This window comes from Lacerta agilis, chromosome 16 (assembly GCF_009819535.1).
Source record: "Lacerta agilis isolate rLacAgi1 chromosome 16, rLacAgi1.pri, whole genome shotgun sequence".
Lineage (NCBI taxonomy): Eukaryota > Metazoa > Chordata > Lepidosauria > Squamata > Lacertidae > Lacerta > Lacerta agilis.
Genome location: NC_046327.1, coordinates 26,414,256 through 26,430,174, shown reverse-complemented (window position 1 = coordinate 26,430,174; position 15,919 = coordinate 26,414,256). Strand labels below are relative to the sequence as shown.

General features: G+C 42.7%; 1 protein-coding gene across 1 annotated transcript; it reads right to left on the bottom strand.

Annotated features, from left to right (window-relative positions):
• Window positions 1-281: 281 nt before the first annotated feature.
• On the bottom strand, window positions 282-12,603 carry DUSP12 (dual specificity phosphatase 12). Its single transcript, XM_033173362.1, has 6 exons — window positions 12,308-12,603; window positions 10,084-10,197; window positions 9,881-9,999; window positions 4,975-5,071; window positions 2,418-2,604; window positions 282-1,802 (listed from the first exon to the last, which is right to left on the bottom strand). Exons 1-6 carry the CDS (start codon window positions 12,553-12,555, stop codon window positions 1,638-1,640), a joined length of 930 nt encoding a protein of 309 aa, XP_033029253.1. The 5' UTR covers window positions 12,556-12,603; the 3' UTR covers window positions 282-1,637.
• Between the last annotated feature and the right edge of the window lie 3,316 nt (window positions 12,604-15,919).

The window sequence follows — 15,919 nt, the reverse complement described above, 5'->3', positions numbered from 1 at the left end:
AAACATCTTCTTGCCCCCCCTCCACACACACACACACACACACACACCCCCATACCCATCCACTAAACTGTTGTTTTTTCACTTATGTGTCGGCATTAACTCCTTCAATCTCAAGAGTTTTACCAACCCTTCCAATTTTATGGCTGTCCAATGCCTAGGCCTAATTTGTGTCACATTTCATTCTAAAATTTTCACAAGAATCTCAGCTTTTGTTTTAAAATATCAGCTTTTGGTTTTTTTAAAAAAAAACTCAGAATATGCAAAATAAGGAAACATGGAAATATGTTTGGAACCTTTTAATTGCATTAACCTGAAACTTGCTCAAGGGGAATTAAGCAATACCATGTCCCATGGAAAAGGATGAAACATACATAAAGTAGGCAATGTGCATATATTTAGACATCAACAAATACTTGTACTTCCAAGATGTGCAAGTTGCAAGTCCCCTATCAGTTAAGGTGAGAAGCCCAGCCCTTAAAAACTCCCTAATATTGAAAATATACTGCAAAAGCATATTTAGTATTTGTCATCTTGCTTTAGATCTGCAGACAGTGCTGTTTTCTTAATTATCTTCGACAACTGAGCATCTCTGTAATGTAACAGCCTGCTAATTCCCCTCCCCTACCATTAACTCACACACCAAGTTTTCAGTAATTTTTTAAATTTCGAAATTTAATTTGCATACAGCACGTAATACCTTGTTGGAAAAAAAGATTACAAACCCTTTCAGTAAATGACCTAGAAACCAATACTAATCTTTGTCAGTCAAGTGATTCAGCAAATGCTGACTACCTGTAATTTGGATCCATTTCACAACAGATTGTTAGAAACCCTCATGATGTAGGAAATCATAGCATATAACTTATTGCTGATAAATCAACACAACAGTCACCAGAGACACTTGCAAAGCGATTTTTCTGATAGTCCTTTTCCAAGTTATAATCCAGTTGAAAGTGATAATTAGACATCAGGCATCCAGTGGCTGGCACTCCTGCATCATCATGAGTAGTTCTCTTCCTGTTCTGTATTCCCAAACATCCAATCATATTTTGCACCAAAACTATCAAATTTCAGAATGCTATTTTATAACAATCTGACAGCTGCAGTGTCTCCCTAATTACTTTTCCTTAATAGTCATTTGGACGCTAAAAGCAAGCGGGTTTGTTTATGAAAACCCTCTGGATGAAGAACATTTTGGAAAATTTCTTGACAAAACAAGTGAAAAAGCTAGGGACAAACAACAAATTGCATTGCAAACATCATGGTTTTGTTTCAAAGAAACCGTAGGCATGGGGACGGGGGAAGCTGATAAAAGTCAGGACCATAGCATACAGGAAGAGTAGAGAAGTGAGCTTTTCATCAGAAGTGTGATGCAGAGAGAATGGTTAATGGCCTCATTACCACATGCCACAGTCCTAATCTTGCCCCCAGCTCTGGCTTACCCCTAGGGCCTGCTCCCTCTTTCTTTTTTCTTAATGACACATAAAGTCTAGGTATTCTAGTACAAAACGACTTTCCTGGAAACACTCAACGTGGAGTTCAACTGGTTCTGTTGTACGTATGACTTGCTGTAAACCCATAGGAAACACTATACAGGAACGAGGCCACTGACTGGACTGCAGAAGTACAAACCAAGTTCACCTTTTTACAGTCTGCAGATTACCGATGGGCAGCAGTCCTTTTACTTCATCCACCCGACTCTTGTGAATTTGGAAGGCAGGGGTCACCCAATGGCTGCACGAACATTGCTCACCTTGCCAATGGAAGGAGCCCAGCTTTGATGTACATTTTGGGCACAGAAGCTGCAAGAGAACAAGACAAACGAGTCACTTAATGCTCCATCTCATCTCTGAAAAGATAAACTTCAAAACTAACTATCGCCATGGATCTCCAACTTCTAAAGATTTGACTGGTTCGTTCAAATCAATATAAAATCTGGGCTCCTCTGGTCACATTACGTTCTGTTACCCAACCTCTCTCTTCCTGCAAACAATGCACACTCACACATGCAGAGAAGTATCCATGGCCCCTATAAAATCCCCCACAACCCATCATTTTCTCAACTCCATTGCACTTTTCAATACAGTGGAACCTTGGTTGTCAAATGTAATCCGTCCTGGAATTCGACTTCCAAAACGTTTGATAACCGAGGCGCAATTGCTGGTCGGCAAAATCCATTGAGGAAATAGAGAAACGCGCCTTGGAAGCCCTTCAACTTCTGAGGCGTATTAAAAAATGGAAGCATTCACTTCCAGGTTGTCAGCATTCGAAAGCCAAAACGTTCGACTGCCGAAGTGTTCAACAACCGAGGTTCCACTGTATTTGCTCAGGTTCCCCTTCAGCTTGCTTTGCTGCCATTTTCTTAGCTAACTAGTTGTAGATTTCCAAAGATTCAAACTGTGATTGTTTCCCCTCACCTGCCCATCCATCACTCCTAAGAGTGCAGGTTCCATCCACTGCACGGGCTCAATGAAGTAAGAAGTACACCTAGACTGGTCATCACAGTGAAAAGGGGCAGGTCTCGAAAGCCTCTTATGAGCAAAAGCGGCTGGTCCCTTGCCTCCATCATGAGACAAAATGCTTGAACTTCGGAACAGCAGGCGCCTGTCCTCCAGAAACAAAGGTAACACAATGACTTGGAAAGGTATCTGAAAGCAATGTCACCTTTGTTCATTAAAGCATATGAAATGAAAGAAACATATAATCAAAAGCAAAAATATACTGTATCTAAACTGTATTTCACATCAATAAGATATGAGGAAGAAACTGCAAGTAATAGTATGGAGTCAACAGAAAAATTCATTGTGGGAGTTCCTAATCATAAAGCAAACACATTCTTCCACACGTAACAGGTTTTCATATTGCCACATTCCTAAATTCTTTAATCCATGCATTAATTTAGGATGAAATCCTTCTTCCATTCTTCTAAAGATGTTATTCTGGTTACTTAGGCAGCTCTCCTGATCTGACTGCTGAAGCCTACTTGGAATTCCCAGGACTTGGACACACCAGGGCAAGCTGGGGATGGGGAAGGAGATGTTGGTGTAGGAAATACTCACAGGGGGGCAGAGGAGGGCGGAGGGATGGGGGTCAGTGAACAGGAACCAGAGCAACAGGACCCATCACCAGAGCCAGAGGGCCCCCTGTCTCTATGTACACGGCAGGATCTGAGGTGCAGGGAGCAGCAGGCAGGGTGCTCCAGAAGACTGAGGTAGGCAAGGGCCCACAGCCCAGCTCCCTAGCTGGCCAGGTGGGGCTCACTAGTTCTGGGAGGAAGTGTGTGATTCCTCAGCTGGAGGAGGCTGGTAGCAGGTGAGGGTCACATACCTCATCAAGCCCAGATGCTGCAATCATCAGGTGTAGTATAATAAGGCAGCAAAGCTGAGGTGCTGTGTCTGCTCAATTGCCCCTGTTGAGGGACCTTGACTTGGGTGCTCTTGGACCCCCACAGGACTACACTTTGGGTTTGATGCTGGACTGTATCCTAACTGCAGAACTTCAGACTTGGCTACTTAGATTGACCCTGAACCTCCTTTCCTGACCTTTGGACTTTGGATTTCTGACTCTGGGTGTTGCTTGTGCTGACTGACCCTCAGATTTTGAACTTGGACTTGGCACACTGACTTACTGCCAGGTAGGCCAGGGGATCAGGACAACAGGCCAAGATGACATCTTAGTCGGCCAGCAAGCAAACTTGTAATCGGGTCAGACACAAAGACCACTAAAGTTGGCATGTGCAATCAAATTGCGTTCAGATCGGCTCCAGATCTTTGTTCAATGGGTCACTTAAGTAAATACACATCCAACACCCAATTCTCATGTAGCTGCTATCAGTTTGCCTGCAAGATAACAAGGGCTGCTACAAGGGGGGAAAGGAAGGATTGGGTCTCTCCTGCCACCATCTGCAGAGTTCTCTCCAAATCAAGCAATTGGCAGGCATGCCACTGCCTCTCAGCAGTAACCAGGGAGCACTGCCAAAGGACATGAGCTGCTAAGAGCTGCAGGTTATCTCATTTGACACTTCTACTCCCACCTCCAGCAAGGCAGAACTCATGGCTGTGCAGTCTAACTAGACACCAAATCACCACGGCTCCTTCAGAAAGTTCTCTCTGCTGCACCATTAAGTTCCAAAACTTTTATAGCACTGTTTCATTCTACTTTATATTATATATTGCCCATGAGGGTTAATTAAAACCAAATTGTTTTCTCACTCTGCTACAGAACCTTAGCCCTGGGCTTCTGACATCTGGAATCATACCTCTTTCCCTTTCCTTACACATTCTGACCACAACATCTCCATTTTTCAACTATTACTTATATATAATCCATTTGCTGCTGTATATCTGGGACACTGAGCCAGTTGTCATAAAAGCAGACAAAGAGGTAAATCTGCATTGGGACAAACTGCACGTAGAAACTGAATGATGGAATGCTTTCCTCATTGGGGGGGGCAGAACCCAAAATGCATAGAAACATAGCTTATTGCAGGGATGATTAGGTGGGGACCTTTCTGCCTAGTTTCTGATTCTAGTTTTTTATCTGCACCCTTTTTTTAGGTTGAGCTGAATAGTAAATCACCCTCCCATCATCTTCAATTTGACATCCACTCACAAAAACAAGTTTACCGCCTCTTGCGCCATTTGCAAGAACATGGTCAGTTTTACCTGTCAGAATAAGGTGCCCTACAAGTCAAAAGAGATATATTTTTCCACACAATAAATTACTCAAACTTCCAGAGAAATATGGTTTTACTAAAAGCTTGCCAAAACACAGCCTTGGTGAGGACCTTTGCATCACAGCGTTTATCAGGCAGCACAAATACTACATTCATTTGTGTGAACCAAGTAATTCAAGACGGGGCACCTTTTCGGCTCCCCAGACCAGACCCATGGGGACAGAAGTGTTACTATTTGAAAATAACAGCTGTAAGTCACAGGATATAAATCTAATAAATATATTTGTGGAGCCCCATACCTGCACTTTCTACACCTGTACAGAACCTCAGTGTTTGGAGTTTGCTGTACAGTGTTTGGATCAACTGCAAAGACATCTCGCGGCAGATTTCGTAGCTCTGAAAAGAAGAAGCAACAGTGCATTTAGAAACTTGCAGACAGTCATCATTAAACATTAAAAGCTTGTATTGGTTTACTGCATTTATATAATATCCTTAAGCAAAATGTTCAGGGGACTTTACAACAAAATCTGCTTTTTAAAAAAGAAAGCTTTTGTCCTAATAAGTACCATAAAGGAACAATTGTGGTTGTAACTGCCTACAGTGGACTCCTTCCTTCATTAAAAAAGCCTATACTCAGATGTGCATTTATTCTCACTTTATGAGATCATTGCAAAAACCAATTCACATAAACATGCTATCAGCTATGTTGATCCATGAAAACATTTTTTTTAAAGCAGCAGTACCTGCTTCACTTATTTAATTCATTTATGGCCCACTTTTCCTTCAAGAAGTTCAAGGTGCTGTGATACCTTTATTATATTCACGTCAAAGTCTCAAAGCAGTACGCTAACTTTTGCATTTCATGGAACTCTTGAGCAGGCTGGATGTTAAACAAAAGGGGTAGGAGAAATACGTTGGTCATAAAGGGCATAGTGGAAGCCTATTTGAAATATCTTAAGTAGATTATTCAGGAAGCTCTTTGCAAATGAATTAAGTTAGTGCTTGGTGCAAATGATCTGTTTGCCCCACAGCATACTAGGGGGGAAAGCAGCAACCATCACCCTCTTTTTGAAACTATAAAAGCCTGCACTTATGTAGTTCTGTCTCTCTCTGGCAGTAATCTAAGAAAGCCCTATCCACTCCTGAATCCTGCATCCTTGCCTTCAAAACCTTCAATAGCCTTGCCCCTTACATCTCCACTCTTCTATCCAGACGCATTCAAACCCATGATTACTTAATGTTCACTTCACCACCAGTCGCCCAAAGGTCTCGTTTTAGTTTGTTTATTGAATCTATATCCCTCTCTTCCTCCCAAAGGAGCCGGGGGGGAGGGGGCAAGCCTTCTGCTCCTTTAGATCACTCCTTCTCCGTTGCTGCCAAATGCCTAGAGCAGACATAGGCAAACTCGGCCCTCCAGATGTTTTGGGACTACAACTCCCTTCATCCCTGATCACTGGCCCCGTTAGCTAGGGATAATGGGAGTGGTAGTCCCAAAACATCTGGAGGGCCAAGTTTGCCTATGCCTGGCCTAGAGCTGCCTCTCAAAATGCCTGTGATACTCCCACTCTCTTGCTTTCTTCAAATCCATCCTAAAAAGCCACATTTTCTGTGAAACCTTTGGCACAACCACCTGGGCCCAAAAGCACATGTTGCAGGTGTTGCATGTTCTTTCCCCTATTACCGCACCTCAGTTTCCATCCTTTTCCTCTGCTGCCTACATGTGTCCCTGATCACACATTACATCTGAACACACTGGTTTCTATGGAGAGAGATGAAAGTGGAAAGTATTACTATTGCATTTTAGGAGAAGAGAAGGGGCACTAGGGATCTTGCAGGCTGCAATGGAGGCCTGGGGGGGGGTGTGAAAGCTTGAAATATGAATGGCGCACGTTTGGGCCACCCGAGGGTAGAAAGAAGAGCAAGATCAGGAAAACTGAAGTGAAAGAGAGAAATGCAAGAGCTGAAAGTTTGGCCATGCCTGACTTACAGGCAAAGCTGAATTCCATTTGGAAAACAGAAGGGGGAACCTAAGTTCAGATTAACCTTGAGCATGAGTGTCTAAGTCCATGTACAAAACTGGGGTGGCAGATCCTAACTTTAAGAAATGATTCCTGGAAAGACCAAACTGAGGTGTGTTCTTATGCTGGCCGTGCGCAAAAGGAATCAGATACAAAGCAAAACATTTGCGACTACGTCTTTGTTGCTCATGGTAATGAGAAAATGTCTAAATTCAATTAGGGAGGGTTGCTGGTTCATGCCACTGTGTGCCTCCATTGCTGTGCCTGAGAAAGCCCCATGCTTGTACTGCCACTCCTCATGTGAAGCACCAGGAGCCAAGAGCACATAGTAATATATTCCTAGGCTGTAAGTAAGCCACTTGGGGCAGATACCTCCTTGTAAAGTGTCATATTTATGCATCATACTATATAAATAGCTAATAAATATTATTATTAATTGCGCCTCGCAAGTCTCTGCCAAGCAGAAGGGGAAATGTTGCAATCTTTTATTAGCAAATCTCTAGGTAAATTTGTGAAGAACTTCCGGAAGCGCCATCTGAAGACTGTCACATGTTGCAAATCGGGCTTCCACTCAAGCTCCCTACCTGCAACAGTGTTTCCCCTCACACAAACCTTTAACTTTGTTTGATATTACAGTCATATCTCAGGTTGCGAACGCTGCGGGTTACGTTTTTTCGGGTTGCGCTCGCGCCGAACCCAGAAGTACCAGAACAGGTTACTTCCAGGATTCGGCACTCGTGCATGCGCAGAAGCACCAAATCGTGACCCGCGCATGCACAGAAGCAGCGCTGCAGGTTGCGAACGCGCCTCCCACATGGATCACTTTCGCAACCCGAGCGTCCACTGTATTAGCCTTTTTAGCATCCAGCTTGAGGAAGAATTTTGTGAAACTTGAAAGCTAGCACACAACTTTGACTTTTCATTTGTTTTAACAGATTATACTATTCCAGTTGAAACACTGTGTTTTATAAAATATGCTTACAGGATCCTCACTTTCTTCACTAAGCAGAGGCACTAGGTGGTGGAGGATCCATATTTCTGCAATTCCAACCAGCTTTATATATTATATAACATGGACAGCTTGATCTTTAGCCTTTACATTGTGAAAAACGCTTCACAAACACTCTGTGCATGTGCCTAAGTTCTTTTGTAGCACAAAGCACCCTGTCCTGACAGCAAGATAGGAGACCAAGAAAGATTCCTTTAGAGAGAGAGAGAGAGAGAAGAAGAAGAAGAAGAAGAAGAAGAAGAAGAAGAAGAAGAAGAAGAAGATGCCACTTTATTATTCTTAATGCAAGCAAAGCCCATTCTTTGGGTTTTCATATTTGATTTAGTCCAACTTGAAAATCGTAACAAAACTCTAAACCAAGGATGCCACTGAGACTTGCCTCAACTGTTCCCTTATGCAGCTTGATAATGTGAAAAGAAAAGAAAAGAATTACACATATCAGCCTCATTCATAGGGACATAAAAATGTGAATGTGCTTCCGCATAATTTAGACTGTTGAGATTTGGTACGTGCACAAGGTCTGGTTACAAAATAAAAAAATTGAAAAGGAGGCATTTGTACAACTTGCCTTGAAAGGGGGGAGGAAATACATGAGACTGAAGCCCAAAACTGTTACACTAATCAGAAAGCTTAAGACACACAAACACCTTAAGACAGACTAGTAATCAGTAAAGTCTGAAATTAGAATGTTTTTACAACTAGCAATCAAAAACTTCATTCACTTTACCTAATTTCTAAATGACTGAACTCCAGCACAGCAAGGAAACTCAACCATGTAGCCTGAAACAAAACCACTCACAAACATGCCACTCACAAGGTGTTTTTTATCCTGCTGAGCAAAACTGCCCAGGGGACAGAGATGGCTGTAAGTTGTGTGGCTTACAGATGGATTTCATCCAGAGTAATAGAAAGGTGGGGGGCGGGGAGCCAAAACAGGGCTATTACAGAGAACGGAAGCTGTCATGTGCCAAAAGAATACCTGGAGTAGATTCTTCTGGAGGAAAGATTGCTGAAAACTGATTTCTGCTCTTGCACAAATGAGATCAAGTGTAGGTATGCTAGGTTATTCATAGTATAGCAAGGCTGGGGGCTTTTTGCAGCCTACCTACTGGCAGATCCTGCTTCTGCAAGTTTCCTTCTATCTCAAACCCGTGGGCTCCTCCCAACAACTGCCTTTTGCAGCTGAGTGCACTTCTAGCTGGCCTCTCTCACCCCATGTCCCACATCCGACAGAGAAAAAAGATTTGTTGTACCAATTTCCTCAGAACCAACTGGGGGAGTGAAGAGCCCAGAGACGATACTGGATGGGAATTTTGAAATACCTAGATTTGATTTTGGGAAGGGGGTGTTTGTGTTACTTATTTACGTATATGTAGTACTATAGAGATGGGGGGAGTGTTTCACTTAGAGATGAGGAGGGACTCTGGCATGTAGCGCAGCAATTTTATTTGGAAGACAGATTGCACTCATATAGTGGAAAGAGAAAAACACTCTGCTTGTGTTCAGGGATACTTTAAATATATTCCCACTGGCTACTAGAAATAATTCCCAGCTACCAAACTCAAACTTAAGATTGCGGACTCCTGCACCCATGGGACAGAAAGCTGAACTGTGGGAATTATTTCCCCTTCAATGGGAGTGTGGCTCCAAATTACACTCCCCTGTAAAGCAACAGCTCCAGCTTCTGAAGATTCTGAAGAATTCAACACTAGCAGGTAGAAAAAGCTAAAGAAATATGGAAAGCTAAGTATACAGCAAAGAAGTTGCTGTTCGACTTTCTCACTGTGCTGTTTGTCTTCTTTTAATTCTTCTCAGAAGCTAATTTTAACTAGAGGTTGGGAAATGAGCAGGAAAAATGAGAGGTGGAGCTGCTCTTACATGGCAAGTATTCAATGTACCAAGACTCGTAGCCAGGGATCGGGGTGATTTCCAACAGCGGTCAGTAATATGTATCCATGCTTTAAGAATTCAAGCTTACTAATCTATCTAGAATACAATTCATGTTTTGAAAAAGAGTGCTATTTATTACACAGTTTTGTTATTCATTGTTGGGGGACGACGACAATTCCACGAAGAGTTCAATAACGCAAGTTCAGGTCCAATGTGAATAGCTGAATTTGTATGTAGCCATTTCTAGCCCAATGTTAAGAAATTAGAAAAGCGCTTCTATTTCCTTACCAGGATATTTCTCTGTAACCTTTTGCAAACGATACTGTTTGTAAACAGTACTGGTTACATCGACTTCACAGCCCATTTTTTCATAGAGTTTCAGTTGCCACTCGAAACCTTCATTCATTCTGGAACAAGGGGGAAAAAAGCCTTCTGACTACATTCCAATCTTCACAAGGAAGGAAAACGAATTTTATCAAATAAAAACGCACTTGGCATCTGGTTTGATGGCCTGGACAAAGGCATAGGCCTCTTCAAAAGGGAGTTTATTGGCTTTCATTAAATAGGCAGTCACAACAGCAACACTCCGGCTGACTCCAGCTTGACTGAAAACAAAACAAGGAGACACCCAATAAAATATGGTCACACGCAACCAAAAATGGAACCGCCGCCCCCCCCCCCAAAAAATAACCAGATCCTTCATTCCCTTCAAACTGCATTTTCACCTAGAGAACATCTTTCTTACAATACACTTGTATTCAGGGAATAGAGCACTACACACACATTTCTCATGACAACTTTGGAAGATATACTTGTGTATCAATAGCTTTTCCCTTAGAAATACAATACTCAAGAGTCCGATGCTCAAGCCTTCCCCAGATGCTCTTTGTGTATTTTGATGCACAATGTATTTTGTACTCTAGTTTTACAATATCCCTCATTACCTGCTGCCACCCCACCCACCTGAAAGACATGACCTCCCTGAAAATTATCCTGCTCCTGTCCTAACAAACAAACAGATATCAAGAGTGTGGTGGAAATCCTGTAGCAATAATGATCCCCCCACCCAGCACTTCCTACACAATGATAAGAGCATAAGGGTCCTGCTCCATTTGACCAATACCCATCTAGCCAAACATTTCTAACAATGGCCATCTCCTGTCATTTGTCACCAGCGTCTGGTACACAAAACCAGAAAGAATGAAAGAAAGAAAAAGACTTGATGGAGAAAGTGGGGAATGAACACATTCTACATCTTAGGGTAGGGCTATGGTGTTTTGTTGATTATTGGCTGGATTGATTGAAAGCAGGGTGCCACTTTAATTGTACAAGAACAGACAAAAATTGCAGGTGGTAGTGGCCATCTTCAAACTGGCATCCTGCCCTCCACACACACACCCTGCACAGAAGAGCAAATGACTGTCCCAGATGGAGCCTGCTGTGGCTTTTGCAAGCTTCTTCAAAAAGAACACAAAAAGCAAATTGTATACACATGTAATCAACGAAGCAACAAAAATTTATTTGACTGCTCCGCCTTCTGTGCAGGCTAAGAGTTGGGACACGCTGAGATTTGGGAGCACATCGGGGCACAAGGTAAATTAGACAGTGAAAGTTCAGCCAAAAGTTAATGCTAGGGAAGGATTTGCAGGGAGACGGGAGAGAGAGAGAGAGAGAGAGAAAAGAGAAAGCACATTGCAGTCGTGTCTCATTGCCTGTATAGGCGATTTCCGGATTCTCCTGGAGGTGTTTTTTTCTTTTTTCTTTTTAATGTCCTGAGAGACAGAAGAAACTGAAGATTCAATGTTATCTGTGTTTGAGCACCAGTATGTCTAGGTCACATGTAATAAGACCCGAGTTAGAAAAAAAGGCAAGAGAAACCCCGTCTTTTCCGGTACTTTGGCTTCTGGCTGGACATGGAGGTATCCGATCGCGAGCTGTGCTAAAAATAAAAACCAAAAAAGCACCCCTTGATTTCTCTCAATATCTGATGGACAGCTCTCATTACCACCCTGATTTATAGATATATTTATCTGGCCAATATCCAACCTGTTTGTGTGACAGCGTCCTTGATGTCAAGTGAGGATGGCCACATTGAAACGTAGCATAATTTTTATTTATTTTTTTCAATTGGAACATGAGACGCAGAAAAATTAAAAAACATCTCTCAGCATCAGGGAGAGAAGAAGTAAAAAATATTTCTTGACTGAACAGGAAAGATGGGCAGTTGCCTTTCACAACAAAATGTGGCAGAACAATGTCAAAATGTCTCTGGGTTTACACACACACACACACACACACAACTGGGAGCAGAAACCGGGCCCTAGTGGTGCTTGTTATAATAATTGCTATATTATATTGTTTTCTTATATAATAATTATTATATGCTGCTTTAAATAAACAAACAAATAAATAAATATAACAATAATTCTTATTGTTCCACAGCCATTCTGCAGTGCTGTAATAAAAATAATGATAATAATTCTTATTGTTCAACTGCCAGTTTGCAGCGCTCTAATAATTATTATTATTATTATTATTATTGTTCTCCTGCCAGTCTGCAGCGCTCTAATTATTATAGTTGTTGTTGTTGTTTTCCTGCCAGTCTGCAGCACTCTAATAATAATTCTTACTGTTCTCCTGCCAGTCTGCAGCGCTCGAATTAATAATAATAATAATAATTCTGCTTGTTCCCCCGCCCGTCTGCCACGCTCTCACCATCGCACCACGGCGGCCCCTCCCCGCTCCCGCGCGCGGCTGATGAAGGCGGCGCAGGCGTCCAAGTGGCTCAGCAGGTCGCTCTCGGGCTGGTCCAGGGCCTGCACGTGCAGCACCGCCTCCAGCCCCGCCGCCGCAGAGGCCTCGGGCGGCTCCGAGTCCACCAGCAGCAGCGCGGAGGCCGACGCGCCATCCGGGAGGCCGCCACCGGCGCCGCTCAGATACAGGCCGGGGAGAACGGACACCATGGCCAGGCCTCGCCGCCTCAGCGCCCAGCAGCCACTGTCGCTGTCGGGGTGGGCGGGAACTGCTGTGGCCTCGCCTTCCCGCTCCTTCCACGCCAATGAGGCGCCCTTCCTCGACCAACCGTAAACTTACGAAATTGTAGACACGCACGCTTCCGCGATTTTGTTGTTGTGTGGAATCTAAAAGGAATCTGAAGAAGTGTGCATGCACACGAAAGCTCATACCAAAAACAAATTTAGTTGGTATCTAAGGTGCTACTGGAAGGAATTTTTTATTTTATTTTGTTTTAACGCTTGCGGGTTCCGTTTGATTCCCGCCCTTTTCTTCTGTTTTAAACTCAAAAACTCTTCTGTTTTAAACTCATTTTTTTTTTTACCGTTCCATAGATTTATCATAAAACTGCAGAGCTCGATTATATTATTATGTACACAAATTTAATAAATAAATAGCAACAACAGCAACAACAATTATTCAGTAAATTTGTATACCACCCTTCATACGAAGATGTCTGAGCATAAAAGTGCAAAATAAAAACACTAAATACATAATAAAAGCAAGAGTCAAAACTAAACAATAATTTCCCACAAACACATATAAAAGGATATAGGGTGTTGAAGGCCTAGTTGAAGAGGAGCATTTTCACCTGTCACCTAAAGATATTTCTCGTAAACTGAATCATTCTGAGAAGATTTACTTAATCCTTTACTTTCTTCAAACCACAGGGTCTGGAAAGAGTGAATTTCAAAATCAGCCCCTCTGATACTGCCTATGATGTTATTCGAATATTGTTGGCATCTGTCTGTCTTGAGTGTCAATGGAGTGTGCCTTCCAGGGGTGAAGTCAAGCCGCTGCATAGCAGCACCTAAGTGACCTCTCCAGGGGCACAAGCCTGGGCAGTGTGTCTGGTGGTCCTGGGCTGCCCAGACCCCTCTCCTGGCCTTGCTGATGGGGTCCAAAGGAAAGCAGAGCAATAGGTTTGGCACCAGCTTGGATGCAGGAGTTGCCGGAAAGAGGTGTACAAGGCGCCATCCAACCATCTTAGAGACCCCAGAGTTGTGTAGGCTACTTCTCAGCATTTTCTGACCATCGGATGCACTCTTGGTCTCGTCTGCTCAATCCGCCAGAGTCTGTCTTCGCATTCAGGGGAAATCCCAAACTCACTGAGGATTTGAGACCCATCAGCTACCATTACGTGGTTTAGCCAGAAACTTGAAGCCGTTCCCAGGGTGTGGCTACTGTCACATGCCAATCATTTTTAGGAGCCACAGGCAGATGAGAGCTGAGTGAGGGGTGGGGACCAAAGGTGGCCAGATTACCCCAGAAGAAGCACAATGTGTCCCTCACGAGAGGTACTATCCCTCCCCTAACATACCCTCCAATATTTCTCCGATGAAAATAGCTTCGTCCCATTCCATAATGATAATTTTACTATTTATACCCCCAAGCATCTTACTGGGTTGCCCCAGTCACTCTGGGAAGCTTCCAACATATATAAAAACACAGTAAAACGTAAAAAAAAAACCTTCCCTATACAGGATTGCCTTCAGATGGCTTAGGGGTTGGATAACTCCATGCCCTCGCAACATTTATCCAATGATGTTCCTTAGGGATTTCCTAAGGAAAAGTGGGGCATTCTGGGATCAAATCAGAAACCGGGGCAGCTTCTCTAAATCAGGGATGTCCCTGGAAGATAGGGACATTTGTAGGGTCTGCCCTAACACCCCATAACTCCCAAAAATAATGAAGATAGAATTAAAATACTTGGATAATGGGACTGAGTGGGGATTTTCTGGCTAAATATTTTTATACAATGTCTTACAGAACCTGAGTTAAAATTAACTGCAGTATCAAGTACAGTGGTACCTCGGTTTTAGAATGTAATCCGTTCCGGAAGACCATTCGAGTTCCGAAACATTCGAAAACCAAAAACTCAGTACAGAAGCATCAATATGGAAAACTCACTACAGCCACCATGTGGCATGTTCGACTTCCGATGCGAGTTCGAAAACCGAAGCATTTACTTCTGGGTTTACAGCGTTCGAAAACCGAAATGTTCGTCAACGCAAACATTCAAAAACCAAGGTACAGTCATACCCCGGGTTGCGGACATTCCAGTTAAGAATGCCCGCAACCCAGAAGTGTTTCTGGACTGCGCGTGACCCCCAGATACGCAGAACGCTTCTGCGCACTTTGCGCATGTGCAGAAGCACTCAAACTGTGCTACTTCTGGGGTTTTTTTGGGGGGTTGGGCGTTCGTGTTAAGCACGCCCGTGTTACGTAGCGCGATCCAGAACAGATCGTGTGCCACTGTAATTGGTTTGCAATATACCAGGTCCGGCATTTTCTAAGTCAACAAATAGTCCAAACATGGGCATTATAACATAAATTGACTCCTTTTGAAAATATTGTTCTCATTTATAATTCACTAGGTAAAGGACTTGTTTCCCAGATTTATGGAACACTGAACTCTCAAATGCTGTCACCTCCCACAATTTTAAAAGCACAATGGGGATAAGATCTGAGTGAGCCATTAGATTATACTTTATGAAGCAGAATATGGATAAAGGCCCCTTCAAATCTGTCTCCATAAGAATCCAGGAAAACACACTCAATATCATGCACCAATTGTATATATACCATTTTTTAAAACTAAAATGACTAAAAACGTATCAGCTATGTGTGGTTCACTTATTCACATGTTGTTGCAATGCCCCCAAAGTCTTTGTGTTTGGGGAAAAAACGTTTTTCATGAAGCAGCCCTTATCACAAAACAAGATACCCCTTTGGATCCTAAATAACACTCCTATCATACCCATTCAGAAACTGTCCAACAACTTTCCCACAAGGATCTCATTACTCACCTGACGACTACAGCAAAGCTTACTATTGCGAGGTATTGGAAGACGCTAAATGTAGACCTGTTTGAGATCTGGATCTTACAACTTTAGGGCTTAAAATTAATGGACAAATTGACAGCCCCTGTCCAAGAGAGTCAAAGAGACAATGAAACCGCTCCTTTCAATCCTTTTGGCATAGCTTTCTTACATATCCAATATTGATAGAACATGGTTACAGGGGTCCAGTGGCACATGGCAACTTGTGGAATGAAATCTTTGTTTAAAAACAGAAAGAAAGGACTAAAAAGTTTAATCTAATTTATGGACACTTTGTGCTTCTGCTGGAAATTCGGGTAGTAAGTTTGTTGAATGTTGATTGTTGCTATTTGTATAAATAAGTAGAAAAGGAAAGGAAAGGTAGCATCTCTATTAACAAAGTTCTTCAGGCATTTCTATGATATAAACCAGGAATACTGGATCCCACAGAACTCTCAAAATTCCAGATTTGCCCACTGGCCTCAAAAGGTGG